This window comes from Mus caroli, chromosome 14, assembly GCF_900094665.2.
Source record: "Mus caroli chromosome 14, CAROLI_EIJ_v1.1, whole genome shotgun sequence".
NCBI lineage: Eukaryota > Metazoa > Chordata > Mammalia > Rodentia > Muridae > Mus > Mus caroli.
The window spans coordinates 69,778,329-69,793,983 of record NC_034583.1 but is presented as its reverse complement, the minus strand read 5'-3'; the positions used below and the strand labels follow the sequence as shown (position 1 = coordinate 69,793,983).

Genomic DNA, 15,655 nt, shown 5'->3' with positions numbered 1-15,655 from the left:
GATATAGCTGTCTCTTGTGAGACTATGCCGGGGCCTAGCAAACACAGAAGTGGATGCTCACAGTCAGCTATTGGATGGATCACAGGGTCCCCAATGGAGGAGCTAGAGAAAGTACCCAAGGAGCTAAAGGGATCTGCAACCCTATAGGTGGATCAACAATATGAACTAAAACCAGTACCCTGGAGCTCTTGTCTCTAGCTGCATATTTTCAAAAGATGGCCTAGTCGGCCATCACTGGAAAGAGAGGCCCATTGGTCATGCATACTTTATATGCCCCAGTACAGGGGAACGCCAGGGCCAAAAAGTGGGAGTGGGTGGGTAGGGGAGTGGTGGGGGAGGGTATGGGGAACTTTTGGGATAGCATTGGAAATGTAAATGAGGAAAATACCTAATAAAAATATTTAAAAAAAAAAAAGGACAGGAGTTTTATTTTAAAGTTAAAAAATGTTGATACTTTTACAAATATTACTAAGTTTGAAAGACTTGTAAGTGCCAAAGGATCAGGAGTTTGCTGTGTGATTCTGCCTCCTGGTAATGTCAGGAGACAGATTCCACCAATAAAGTCTCACCAATGACAGCTCAAACGTGAGCTAAACAGGATGACACTGACAGACATGCTAAAGTGGACAGGAAGTACCAGGATGTCTCACCCCTAACGGGACCACAGGCAACTAAGGAAGGCTGCGAGTGGGAGAAATGGTCTTCCTTATGGAAGAGCATACCAATTAGTTATCCAGTATCACATGGTCAGCCCTGAAGATATACACACAAGTACCGTTATACCCACTGAAGTTAGACTTAGAAAAATATGTATTTGTATAAACATAAGAAGGGGAAAATGGTGTAATTATGTTTTAATCTCAAAAAATAAAAATAAATTTTAAAAGGAAGAAAAAAAAAATCTGTCTTCCTAGAAAATGTCTTGTGACATTTGGGAAGGTAAACTGATCTAATATTTATAGTGATGTATTGCAAAGTACATCAATTTCCTTTCCCCTCAGTATTTAGTAGAGAATCGTTTTTATTGTAAACTAAGGGGAAGGGTGCTGGATGGGGTCGGGGCAGTGAGACGATGAGACGATGAGGGGAGACTCTCCGAAGGTCTCTGTGGTGAGGTGTGAATGGATGTGGCGATGAACAAGCACCTAAAGCAGCATGGTCCCCCTGGGAATTGTAATATCCTTCCCTAAGCTCACACTCACTTCTCAGGCAGAGAGGGATCTTGGGTATCTTGTCAGCTACTCTGATCTCAAGAGAACTGCACCACGCCATGTCCAGAAGACAGAATTCAATATCAGAGAATATGCAGTCCGTGGGCTTTGTTAGTAATGGGGAACCATTACTAACAAAGGTATTCAGGGTATGCAGAGGGTGCATGTTCAGAAAATGTATCTCTACTGAAAAGCAGGTCCACTGGGCGTGGTGGAGCACGCCTTTAATCTCAGCACTTGGGAGGCAGAGGCAGGGGCAGGTGGATTTCTGCGTTCAAGGCCAGCCTGGTCTACAGAGTGAGTTCCAGGACAGCCAGGGCTACACAGAGAAACCCTGTCTAGAAAAAAACAAAACAAACAAACAAACCAAACTCTGCAAAGCAGATCCTGCTTTAGAACACACATCGGATGGTCTAATGCACAAGCAAAACCCCTACACAAATATAACTGCTCTCTCATCTGAATGCTGCTGCAGCTATACATTACATCAAATGCTCAGCAGGTCAGAGGCACTGTGTGCTTGCAGGCCAAGTCTGAGAAAGCAACGGCGTACCTGGTAAAGCATGATGGGTTCTATGCTGTATCCTAGGAGAGCGGCAAAGTTCTTAGCGATGACCGTTTTCCCACAGCCCTACAAAGGGAAACACAGGCAGGTGATGGATGAGTCAACTCACAGCTGAGAGCGAATGCTTACAATGAAGCCGCCACTTACCTTCCCTCCAATTAGGCATATGTCCTTCACCATATGAGACTGCACCATCTCAGCCAGTAACTGCTTGTGACTGACAGTCTGAATGAAATGGTCAGGAGCACAAGGCTGGTTTACTGCTCTAGTCCCAGCTGGTACCTGTTAAGTTAAAAAGGCAATTAAAATATACATTTTTCCCAAGAATAAGCAATAGAAAGCACATAGTTTCTACTCAAAAGTCCCTTGTTAGTTTATTTTAATTCAACTCTATGCAATCATTTTTTCACTCCAACCTAATGATCCTCATCACATCTCTAATTAGTCATCCCTCTAAAACTGAAGTCCCGAGCCATTAGGTGTGTGCAAATATTTCCTCCAAATCACTTGCTTTCTGCTTTTTAGTTTTTCTCTTTCCCCAGAATCACTGGGCTTTGGACCTTGCTCTTTTCTTCTCAAGGGACATTGGTTTTAAATTTTATTTTTTACGTATGTGTATGTATGCCTGGGTGGGGGTGCCTGCAGAGACCAGAAGAGAACATCTAATCCCCTGGAGCTGGAGCACCAGGAGGTTGTGAGCCACCTGACATGGGTAATGGGAATTGAACCCTGTTCTCTGGGAAGGCAGCTAGAGCTCTGAACTACTGAGCTCTTCTGCCCCTCTAGGGATGGTTTTTTAAATTAAATTTAACTCACACATAAACTAAAAAATCATGTGTTTGTGTAAGTTGCATTCTATATTGTGTATACATTGGGTAATGTTTACATAAGTGTCTAGTACTAACATAAAAGGCTAACTGGGAGGGAGAGGAGGCAATGACCTTGCCGTGTCTTTACCAAGATGACATGACTTAACAATTACACAGGGTCTATGCACATAAACCTAGATTGCATCTGCATCATCCAACACTTCTCATTTCTTTTGTTTTTGTTTTTGTTTTGTTTTGTTTTTTGAGAGACAGTCTCCCTATATCTAGTATATAAGAATCTAGTATACAAAAACAAACAAACAACAACAAAACCCTACTATATAATCAATACTCACTAAATCCAATTACAAACAGCCTGGATCATGATACTCATAACTGATATTTAGATCTAAGAAACAGTATAGCTACATGAATAAAGAGTAAATCCCTATCTAAACAAAATAATTACAATAGAACTTTGCTTAGTCACTTAAAAGAAGGCAAGCATTTGTTCTTCCCTACTCCTTTGTGCCAAGCATTTTCAAGCTGTGTTTCCTGGGGATCCTGGAGCCCTTACAGCAGTGCTTGGAAGAAAAGGACAAGACCGACCAAGCAGCTGGAGCTCCAGGGCCACACACCTTCCTTACCCTCACTAACGTGTTCAGCAGCACAACCTCCATGCAAGCTGCTTCCTGCAGCTGTGGGGTCTCTACTAGGGAAACTGTTTGAAAGCACTATTACCTTTTTCTCCATCTTTGTTAATTTTTTTTGGTTTTGTTTTGTTTTTTTGAGACGGGGTTTCTCTGTGTAGCGAACTCAGAAATCCACCTGCCTCTGCTTCCCAAGTGCTGGGATTAAAGGCGTGCATCACCACGCCCGGCTTTTTTGTTGTTGTTGTTAATTTTTATATAACTTTTTTACCATTTTTACACCTCCTGCAATTCTTCCCAGGTCCTCCCCACCCACTACCCATCCTACTTCATGTTCTTTTTCTCTCAAAACAACACAAAAGTCATCATAAACAACAACAACAACAAAAACCCAATAAAACAAAAAAAAAATGCCAAAACAAACAAAAGAGCTCACAAAAAGAAAGAAACAAATGCCATGGAGTTTGTTTTCTGTTGCCCACTATTTCTGGGCATGGGGCCTGTCTAGGAGTGTGGCTGTGACACTCCATTGGAGGAAACCAGTTTTCCCTTTGGCAGTGGGTGTCCATTTGAAAGCACTATTCCTTAGTGAGAACTCATAGCACAAAACATGTCTGTTAATCAACACTTGATTTGTGAAGGAAGGCTTTCCTCATTCTGAATTTTTCACACACAGCTCTGGGTTACCACACAGATGTAGCCATAAAATGATGGATCTAGGGAGGTACAGCAGAGCCCAAGACTTAGCAGGGGATCAAGAGCCTAACTTAGGCCACAGGAGTGCCTGGCGTGTGACAGATTTTAGGATGAATAAACCATGATGAAGTACCTTAATGGTCACCTCTTTTCCTGCGACCCGGATTGTCACATGGGCATAGGAGCCGTGGCTGTCAGTCATCCTCTCGACTCTTACAATCTCCTTAGGAAGCAGGGAATGTCCAGAACCCTGGAGCTCAAAGCGCTGTAAGTCACCAGGAAGATATGTCAGATTGTTAATTAACTGGAGTCCTATCTAATTAGAACTGAAACCATTTCCATGTTATTATACAAGCAGAAGCTGGAAGTTAATGAGAATGTTTTACTTTTCACTAATACCTTTCCTCTTGAACAATAATTAAAGATGATATAAAAATAACCCCTAAAGTCTACTAATACAAAATAGAAATTCTCCACTCCTGAGCTGGCTCAAGTTCATAATCCACACTTCTTGATAATTCAACATCACAATTTACTAAAAAGGGATGATTCAACTCTAGAAACCACTATTGAAACAGACTTGTGTCAGGGGATAGCTGCTAATGTGTCCCCTAAATTCAGGAAAACAGAATTGAGATATCATTCAGCAGTAACTTTGGGTGGATAGCGTAACTTATAAATTTCAACAATCAGTCTTGCACAATCTCTGGCTTGGTGGCATCTCTGCATAGTTCTTAATTTTGTAAAATGGGCTTAAAAAGCCAGAACATTGGTTGTTTCTTGATGTGAACCAACTATTAACACTCTCGATGTGAACCATTAACACTCTAACACTGACTATCTTATACTAGCTTCTATATTAAAAAATGAACACAGAAAGCAAATATGTATGTGAACACATAGAAACAGTAATTGAAATTTTTTAAAACCCATGCATAGAGTTTTTTCAATATGAAAAACAGAGGGGTTTAAAAAATATTAAACACTTATACTCATTTTAGAACATTATCTCTAAAATGAATGATCTATGCAGGGCAATGCATGAACAACCATCTACTATTGAAAAGGATGACAGAACTGCAGAAAACAGTATTCAAAGAAAATCATGTTCAAACTCGATATTCAAAAACAACAGCCCAGTTTAGTCTTCATTTTGGAGACTTAGATCCCACAGACAATCACTAATTTCCAGAAGCCTAAGGAAAAAATTATTTGTGCAACCATAATAAAGGAATTCCAATGTTTTACAAAATCCACACAGTATACACCAGTGTGGTGAAAACTGCTTCCACATTGTACCAACAAGTGACTTGTGGATCTTGGGCAGTGACACACGGATCTCATGGAATGACATGGTACTGCAAGGGAGAGTCAACAAAAAGTGGCAAGGCACGGCCAAGGAACGAAATGCATCTGGATCAAACCATACAGCCATTGTGTCTAGAAAAGCAAACAGCCATGTGGAATTAAAGGTGTGTTCTCCCCAGGGACAGTGATGCAGGGCTGAAGTCAGAGCCTGTGTTACAAGCAGAGCTACTGTTACAATTCATAACAGTAGCAAATTCACAGTAATGAAGTAGCAATGAAAAATAATTTTATGGTAGGGGTGTCATACCATCATGAGGGATTGTATGAAAAGATGGCAGCATTATGTGACCAATTATGTGGTCAATTTTGGAGAAGGTACCATGAGGTGCTGAGAAGAAGGTATATCCTTTTGTTTTAGGATAAAATGCTCTGTAGATATCTGTCAGATCCATTTGTTTCATAACTTCTGTTAGTTTCACTGTGTCCCTGTTTAGTTTCTGTTTCCATGATCTGTCCATTAGTGAAAGTGGTTTGTTGAAGTCTCCCACTATTATTGTGTGAGGTGCAATGTGTGCTTTGAGCTTTACTAAAGTTTCTTTAATGAATGTGGCTGCCCTTATATTTGGAGCATAGATATTCAGAATTGATAGTTCCTCTTGGAGGATTTTACCTTTGATGAGTATGAAGTGCCCCTCCTTGTCTTTTTTGATGACTTTGGGTTGGAAGTCAATCTCATTAGATATTAGAATGGCTACTCCAGCTTGTTTCTTCATACCATTTGCTTGGAAAATTGTTTTCTAGCCTTTCATTCTGAGGTAGTGTCTATCTTTTTCTCTGAGATGAGTTTCCTGTAAGCAGCAAAATGTTGGGTCTTGTTTGTGTAGCCAGTTTGTTAGTCTATGTCTTTTTATTGGGGAGTTGAGTCCATTGATATTAAGAGATATTAAGGAAAAGTAATTGTTGCTTCCTGTTATTTTTGTTGTTAAAGTTGGCATTCTGTTCTTGTGGCTGTCTTCTTTTAGGTTTGTTGAGGGATTACCTTCTTGTTTTTTCTAGGGCGTGGTTCCCATCCTTGTATTGGTTTTTTTCTGAAAGGACCCAGATATAGCTGTCTCTTGTGAGACTATGCCGGGGCCTAGCAAACACAGAAGTGGATGCTCACAGTCAGCTATTGGACGGATCACAGGGCCCCCAATGGAGGAGATAGAGAAAGTACCCAAGGAACTAAAGGAGTCTGCAACCCTATAGGTGTAACAACATGATGAACTAACCAGTACCCCGGAGCTCTTGACTCTAGCTGCATATGTATCGAAAGATGGTCTAGTTGGCCATCACTGGAAAGAGAGGCCCATTGGACTTGCAAACTTTATATGCCCCAGTACAGGGGAACACCAGGGCCAAAAAGGGGGAGTGGGTGGGTAGGGGAGTGGGGGCATGGGTATGGGGGATTTTTGGATAGCATTGGAAATGTAAATGAGGAAAATACCTAATAAAAAAGAAAGAAAGAAAGAAAAAAAAAAGAATGTTGAAAAAACACTGCACTAAGTAATACTTTTTCTCATTTCTAGGCTATGGAGCACAAAAAGAGAAACTCTACAGACGAAGTTCACCAGCTACTAAATATGTGGTCCCGTGGGGTGCTTTTCCTGTCAATAGCTATTCAAAGCATGGCTACTCTGCCAAGGAGTCAACAATGGGAGCCTATCTAGTGAGTATCAGCGGGCAATCCAGGTGGCTCTCTTCTCACAACAGAGCCTTCAGATACACAGCCTTATGAGAAGTCAACCCTTTGGGAAAATACCACATGTATCTATTTAACTCACTCCACAATCTCTAGATCCCAGAATCACACCTGGGACGTAGTGAGGGGTCAGTCAATAAAAGTTGGTTAAATAGAAACCCAAATGGGGGCACTGGAGAGATGGCTCAGCGGTTAAGAGCACTGACTGTTGTTCTTCCAGAGTTCCTGAGTTCAATTCCCAGCAAACACATGGTGCCTCACAGCCATCTGTAATGAGATCCGATGCCCATTTCTGGTGTGTCTGAAGACAGTGACAATGCACTCACATACATCAAATAAATAAATAAATCCTTAAAAAGTGCAAATGTAATTTTCCCCTTCACCCTCAAAATCACCCATGCTTGGGAGCGGGAGAGAAAACTAACCACTGACTGTTCTCAGAGAGGATCAGGTTCAGTTCCCAGTACCCACACGGCCGCTAGCAACCCTCTAACTCAGTTCCCTTTCCTGGCCTCCACAGGCTCCTGCCATGCAGTACACAATCAGATATGGAAGCAAAATACTCATGTACCTAAAATAAAATAATCCTGTTTGAAAACTCATCAATTTTTTCATCATAATCTTCTTTTCCTGCTCCTTCAATGAAAAAAGGAGTTCTACTGTAAGTGACGAAAAGTTACTAGAATCATCATCCTATCTCTGGTAAAACAACGTTTACATCACTCAAAGCAAGGTGCAGTGATGTTCTAGAAATGCCCCCATTACCCAAGGCCTACAGACTATGTACTTGTGAACTTTGGCCTGTGTTCCTATAAAGATGTTTATCTGTCTTGTTACAATAGACGGAGACTTCTCGAATTTACGTCATCATAGACCCCCAGCATCCTTTGCTTCCTTCTGCTCAGTACCACACACATTTTACCAGCAGCACATCCAGGTCCAGCTCCCTGTTTCCTCAGTGCTCGTCTACCCATACTACCCATCTGGTTTAGGCTTACATTCCCACTTACTAACATTGCTCTTGGTAAATCCACAAACTACCACCAAAGTTCATAAGCTCATTTTCTCCCTATCTTTTACCACCTCTTCCTTCTCAGTGTACTCTGAAAGCTCTCCTTAATGTTTTCCAAGGTCACTCTAGGAAACATCAGGAGAGAACCATTTAACAAAAGTTACCAACTGAAAGAATGTGGTATGCATTACAGTAAAGGCATCTCTTACATTCCAAGAAACTGGTACTTTAGAAGAACCTCCCAGCCAAGTATAAATAACATACCTTGATCATTTGTGACTGCTATCTCACTGTGTACTCGGCCTGTTTTATCTTTAATAGAACAACCTTACTTGCTTTGAATTTCCTATGTGATTAACTTCTACAACTTAAGCTAATGCTTTGCCATAATCATAAATTATGAACTTTTCCACACCCCCAGCCTAAGGTAATACATGTGTTGGTATATGTGTTATGATAACCATCTGGTAGGAACAGAAAATAGGTGAAAGTGGCTTTATCAAGTGCATATCCATCACAAATGCTATAAGTTAGTACGTCTATTAACAATGATGTTTGAAAACTGTCACCTGGGTGAGCTGGGGTCAGATGGAATCAATGACTTCATCCCTTATAAAACAGTTCAAGATCTCTGTAAAATAGCCTCCAATCCTCCCCTGATGTGATGCTGTCTGTACTGTTTAATAAGTGGGAGAGGAAAGTCCTTTGTTGAAGACACACATGGGCACACACAGAGACAGGGACAGATTCACAAGACAGCATTTAAGCAGGCAGAGATTCCGACTCATACAACAGACAGAAAGGGACAATGGAAGATGTGGGTACAAGAGAAGCTGAGAATCCAAACCTGGGCTTGCTCTCAATTTAATGACACCAAGGAGAAGCACTTTGATTCCTTTTCCTAATTTGACACCGAGTTATTATTGGTAACTCTGAGTTTATTATTAATGTGTCAAACCTATGCAATAGAACACAGGCTATGTTTTTGTGAGGAGCAGAGAGAGAAAAACATCGAAACATTTACTAATCCCAGACTGATGAGACACAGCGCTTACATCTGTTAATGTGAGAACATAATGTGCTCACAGTTGATTGGATACCAAAACCGTCATGGAACAGGATGCTTGTTTCATGTTTCCAGGAGGACTTAGGTATATTTCCTTATTTAAAAAAAAATTCTATCATATCCAGATAAATAATTTTAGAAATCATCAATTTTCATAACTCCTGTTTTTTTTTCTGGTGAATCTATGAAATGCTGACCTGTGCCTGCCATAGCCCCTTTGACTCTCCATGTGGATATCTAACAAGCACATCAAATATGCTCAAACATGGGATCTTGATTTTTCTACAGCCTTTCCATCCTCAACTTCATCAATAAAATCCCACAATCTGAAAAGCTTATAGTTATCCTTGATTCCTTGACTGAGCCCTGTATTCAGGTCTTTGGGAAGTCATATTGGCTTTACCTCCAAACCACCTAAATGCATTTACCTCTTACCAACCTCATGGCCAAAGCCCCCACAATCTCTCAACCGGGTTAATGTAACAGTCCCATGGCTGATTTTCCTTAGCTTTCTCCCCAATACTCCAGAGTTCTCATCTTAACCCTTAAATGTGGTTGTTTCCAGAATTTAATATCCAGTTTTTCTTTTTTTTTTTCCTTTTCTTCTTGCTCCCAGAACCTATTAAATAATTCCCCATGAATTCAACTAACACTTACACACTAATGATTCCTAAGCATTTATCCTTTTTATTCCTCGAACACTGTGCTGACATGGGCAAGGGGTCCCAAAGCCCAGTAGAGACAGACATGGGATCCCAAAACAGCAAACTGCATTTGCTGCCTGGAAATCTCCTGCCAAGACCCCCCTGATCAGGCCCCACCTGGACTTAGTGTCTGCACCAGCACCAAGGAGTTATCTTTAATATTAAAATAGCTCTAGAAATAGAACTAGAGTTTAAAAGCTGCTAGAAAGCGCTAAGTCAGAGAGAGCCCCATGAGGAGCTGTGTCCCCTCCTCCATTAACTGGCAGCATCGCAGCTCACTTGTCCGAGTGGGCTTCATTTCTCTTGACCTCTCACTTGTGCTCGGTCTCCCCTCATGCTAATTGTTACCAGTTAATGTCTCTCATCCCACCTGTGCCTCCTGCATGCCTGCTTTCACCGAACCATTGCTTTTACCAGAGCCATTCCTTTTTTAAGCCACAGTGTTAGAAAATCACCATATAAAATGTTATTAGAGTGTCTGCTGCCCTACGCAGACGGTATGGTCTCCAAGAGGAGTGATCAGATAGCATCTGCTTCTGCATCTCTAGAATTCACTATGGAGACAATTATTTGCCAAATAATGAATGCTCAATTAATGTTTGTTGAACTAGACAAAAACACTAAATGCAAGATCTTTCCAAGTTTCACAAAGAGAGAGAGGTGGTTCAGACTATATCATCAATGAACAAGAGTGGCACAGCCTTCCTGAATCTCCCAGGGAACATACTAATTTAGTCATTGTTATGACGGAGCCCTCCTTAAGTGGGGCTGAGAGCCAAGACACGTTCTAAGAAGCTTGGATGCGTCTGTTACTAAACTGCCAGCAAGCATACCATTCTCAAAGCATGGCAAGATGAGAATGAAAGGATTTTCTTTCAGAGTCTTAACTAAAGCTAGACGTGATTCCATGGCTACAGAGATGTTTTAAGAACAGGAGCATCACGTGACAAGCACCATCTGGGGACTGAAGGCGTTCCAGCCACTTCTATAGCTGGTTTAGAAACAGGAGAAGTCCTCTGAGTTTTAGCTGGCTGCATTTTCAGTGGGTAATAGGTTTTTCTTTAAAATCCAGTCTAATTAAATGATTACATTAAAATTCAAATGCAACTACTCATTAATTTTTATGATATCTATGAAGGAATATAAATCCCTTCTTGATTTGTTCTGTTAGAACAGATATGCCCAGTCCTTTATTATAATCCTTTCTGAATTTAATGAAGTTCACTAATTTTCACACTTTCTATCAAAACTATTTGAGGATATTGTTCAGACATAAGCATTAGCTTAAGATATGCCTTGAAAAAATGAGAGAGAGAAATTTAAGGTGGCAAATACATCAGAGTGCCCTAAAACAGATAAAGAGCTACAGCAGTGTGCAGTCTGCTCCACTGCTAAAACAGGACATTCAGTCCTCGTGTGTAAAGAACATCACTGTGAGCAACAGCTCCTTAGGTCAGGCGAGCTACGGCTGTGATTCAACCTTCAGGTGAGATAATTAAGGTGACAAACACAGTCACACTTTTTCTTCTCTTAACAAAGTAATTCCAACACCTACTATCAAAGTTAGAAGATTTCTGTTTGTAATATGAACCAATAACCCGATTTCTGCTTCCTTTATCATGAAGACCAAAAGAAGAGCAAAGCTAAGAGAAACAGCATTCTTGAGAAATCCAACTCCTGAAGTAGTCACAGAAACCAGGAAAGTAGAAATGGAGGCAGGGAGAAGGACATCTAGAAACATGGTGTCTTAAGTTTCCATTGCTATGACAAAACATCGTAGCAAGGCACTTACACAAAGAAGGGTTCCTTTGAGGCTGGCACTCCCAAAGTGTGAGAGTCTATGATAAGAGAGCAAAGATATGGCAGCAGACAGCTGGAGCCACAAGCAGGAGGCAGAGAGCTGACTGGGAATGCCTTGACTCTTCGAAACCCAATGAAACACCTCCTCCAACAACGCCCCACCTCCTAATCCTCACCACACAGTTCCACTAAGGAGCACATGGACCTATGGGGAGCATCATCACTCAAACCATCAAGAACGGTAGCAGGACACAGTGCATAAGAGAAATGGAGAGAGAAAGAATCTATGAGAGGGCAAGGAAGGACAGCAGCACAGAGGTGGAAGGGGGATAAAGACCACTGAGGATGTATGAAAAAGCCACATGAAAACATTTTTATAAACTTACTTAAAAACATGTATATAATACTTACATACGTATGTGGGAGTGGGGCTTAAGTGGAATTAGGCCACATAGAGTTATAATGCTCCCCAGCAGCTGTAGACTAACAAACCCCCCAAACATAGGAAACTTCCTTTCAGTTGTTGGTCAGGGAGGTCCCAGAGGGTCCCAAACAATATAGGCTGTTGCCATTGTCCTTGGGGCCTTCCAGAACTTAAAAGTAAGGCTCTAGTATGGAAACACCACATACTTCAAATACAAGACTGGGAGAAATTGGTCTGGAATTCACCCTGAAGCCTTTTCCCTGAGAACTAGCATTCATAATATCTGAAAGTGCTAACTATGCAAGCTACCAAGGGAGAAGAATCAACTACCCTATCCAGCTCTAAAGCCTATGGACCATAGAACTGTTCCAGCAAGGTATCCCCAGTGGTACAATGTAGTGGCACTTTTGTTGTGGGGGTGACTATTAGCTGTCAATTTGAACTTAAATGCCCACGCAGTAAGTGAAAATTCATACTTGGTACTATAAACTTAGCCAACTACCCATGGCTGGAGAAGTCACAGTAGAATAACTTGTTATTGCTGTTTTCCTAAACCAATATAATTTCTAACTATATTCTAAATACTAGTAACAAACAGATGAGTGTAGTTCTTGCCCTTTATCAAAGATTCCTTTTGCAACAGATAGAAGCTATAAGATATCCAAGCCTGGACAAAAAGAAGAGAATAAATGACTTTATGGTACCTGCTCAGCCCGTCAGTACATCTACAATGCAACGTATACGTCTAAGGCTCAGAGATCATCATGGAAGAGGGGGAGGAAAGACTGTAAGAACCAGGACGCCTATTGCTACATGATAACTTCAAAGTCATGACCTGGTTGCTGCAACCATGAAATCAAATATGGTTGCCTAAACAAGACCCTGAAGAATACTTAAGGCTGTCAAATCCTGGCCTTCAGATAATGGAGGTCCTAGACAGTATTTACGTTCTAACTACTACAGAGAAATCTATATCTTTAGCCAGATGTGAAAGAAAAACAAACTGTCCCTCCAAGAGGGAGCTAATTAGTAAGCCAATAATTTTCTACTGAATATCAACACATAAATATACACTAACAAAACATCACAAGGTATTTTTAGCCTTTTGGAACTCGGCATTGGTAACTATACAATAAAAAAAGGATGCCATAAATATTTTAAAAGAAAAGCAAGCCCCAAGAATTAGCAATTGAGGACAAAAATAAAAACATAAATTTAATAGTAAAACTACACCAGGGAAGATATTAAAAACCATTTCAAAACTGTATAAACTCTACATAATTGTAAAAATACATTCTAGGCTATAAATACATTGTAAATTTAAACTTCTTTTTACATTACAAATTTGTTCTTAAATTTTTAAATGTTAGATATTTTAAAAATTTTTACAATTTTTATTTTGAAGTAATTTCAAACATAAGAAAATCAAAGGACACAATTATACAAAACCTTCCATTTCACCTTCACCCAAGTTCCTTGTTACAATTCCAGCATGTTTTGGCCTCCCTCCTACTCCACATACATGCGCACGATCAACTCATTTTTTTTCCTATCAACAAATTGAGAGCAAGCTGAAGATATGATAATCTGTACTCTTAAACATCAGAGTTCATTATTCCCTGAGAATAAGAACTCTAGCAAATGTAATCACTCCTTAAGCTGCTAAATAAGAAATCTATACAACCCAGAACCATGTTATGTGTTCTCAAACCACAGTGCCTCTGTTCCTGTGTGACCAAAGACTTTGCAGGAAGACACATGGCATGTAGCTGCTGTCACTCGTCAGTGGCCTGCAACCCAGGGCAGTTCTTCGGGTGTCTTTCATGGACTTCAAAGTGTCCCTTAACTCAGGACTATACTGTTTTTCTTCACAGTCTAACTCAAATTCTCAACTCTCCACAGGATTCCTGACAAACAATGCTCTCTTCCCAGCACAATGCTTGAGAGGCACACAATGCCAATGTAATGTCAGTTTGTTCTGCCTGGTCATGTTGACAGTGACTATAAAAATATCACTTTCCTATTTTAAAGTCAACTGAGTAATTTGCAAGAAGATATTCAGAGATGACATTAATATCCAGTTATGAAAGTTCATGTAGACACACACACACACACACACACTTTACACCTTACTAACTCAACCATCAATCTAATAATGGCCTAATAGTGATTTTTCAATTTATATAATTTCTCCCATATTTGTTGGCACACATTTTACAGTAACAAAGAGAGTTGCTTGTCCTCCATATTTAAATTTTTTAATAGGATGGATACCTATTTTATACAATGTATTATCATCAGTTACTGTTTACTTTTTTTTTTTTTTTTTTTTTTTTTTTGGTTTTTCGAGACAGGGTTTCTCTGTGTAGCCCTGGCTGTCCTGGAACTCACTTTGTAGACCAGGCTGGCCTCGAACTCAGAAATCCGCCTGCCTCTGCCTCCCGAGTGCTGGGATTAGAGGCGTGCGCCACCACGCCCGGCTACTGTTTACTTTTAATGTTCAAGTCAATAAATTCTTCTGTGGCTTTGATATGCTGACATCATTTACTGAAAATCTCCTTGATCTCATCATCTATTTCTTGACCCAATCTTTAGTTCAGCCCTAATTCTCAGGAATTAGATCCTGTTAGCAGACACGGGATTTAGACTTTCAGGCACTTGGTGTGATCATAGCTTCTAGGCTCTGTTAGGCCACAGAGCTAGAAAATGTGTAAACACACACACACACACACATTTTCATACACATTGGGTAATGTGTCCTCTGGCCATGACACGGCCACTGTTATACTGAAATCAGAGCTGCTGTGTTTACCAACGTAAAACTTCCACAAGAATGCCCACTGTGCTTTCCTGGTGGAAGGGAGAACACGATCACAAGGCAGGGTATAAGCATCTCTCAGGCAGCAGCACACAAGGCGCATTCACAAGGCCATGCACTAGACCCACAGGACGCACCCTGAGTACACAGTGCAGCCAACTGTAAACTCTCCTGGCTCCTGTAAGGTGGCCTGGTTGAAACTCTCTGATGTAGCAAACTAGACTTGGGTGGAATTACTTCCTTACTATGCTCTGTGTGCTCCATGTGGGGCAAGAAGACGCTTGTTCACATCTTGCCAGGAGAAACAATTCTGATACGCATGCGCTGAAAAGCAACATGAGTCATGTTCTTATCCCCATTGCTAATCCAGAACCTCAGGGTCCTTTCATGTCTTCCTCTGTCCATGTTCATAATCTTTCTTCAGCAATGAGATATATAACTCCCACTGCAGTGGACATATCATTCCTTTGCTCAGCTGTACATTTATTTGCCCCATATAAAAAATCTCCCAGCCACACCCACACCTGAGTGTTTGCTTCCCACCATTGCTTTCTTGTTATTGGCATCAACTACTTTCTCAAAAGAAGAGAAAAAGGAAGACAAAGAAAAAAGATATGTAAGGAAAATTAAGAGGAGTACAGGAAAAAATAGGAAGATGGAAAGGAACTGAAGAAGTAACAAAATTCTAGGCCTTTAGGATGAGGCTTGGGAATGTGACCTTTGTGACTCATTGCTCCAAGGTATGCTAATCATACCTTGATAGCGACATTCCTTCCTCCACCTACCTGCTTCCTGGGTTCAAAGAGTGTTCATTCAAAGAAAGTCACCCTGACCAACACCGGAAACTGCCA

General features: G+C 40.7%; 1 protein-coding gene across 1 annotated transcript in view; it reads right to left on the bottom strand.

The window, feature by feature from the left end:
- Positions 1–15,655, bottom strand: part of Vwa8 (von Willebrand factor A domain containing 8) — a 321,037-nt gene that overhangs the window by 226,223 nt on the left and 79,159 nt on the right. The window contains exons 10-12 of the mRNA XM_021181216.2: positions 4,065–4,196; positions 1,924–2,058; positions 1,765–1,842 (exon numbers count right to left, since the gene is read on the bottom strand). Coding sequence (XP_021036875.1) covers positions 1,765–1,842; positions 1,924–2,058; positions 4,065–4,196 — 345 coding nt within the window. The remainder of the gene's footprint in view (positions 1–1,764; positions 1,843–1,923; positions 2,059–4,064; positions 4,197–15,655) is intronic.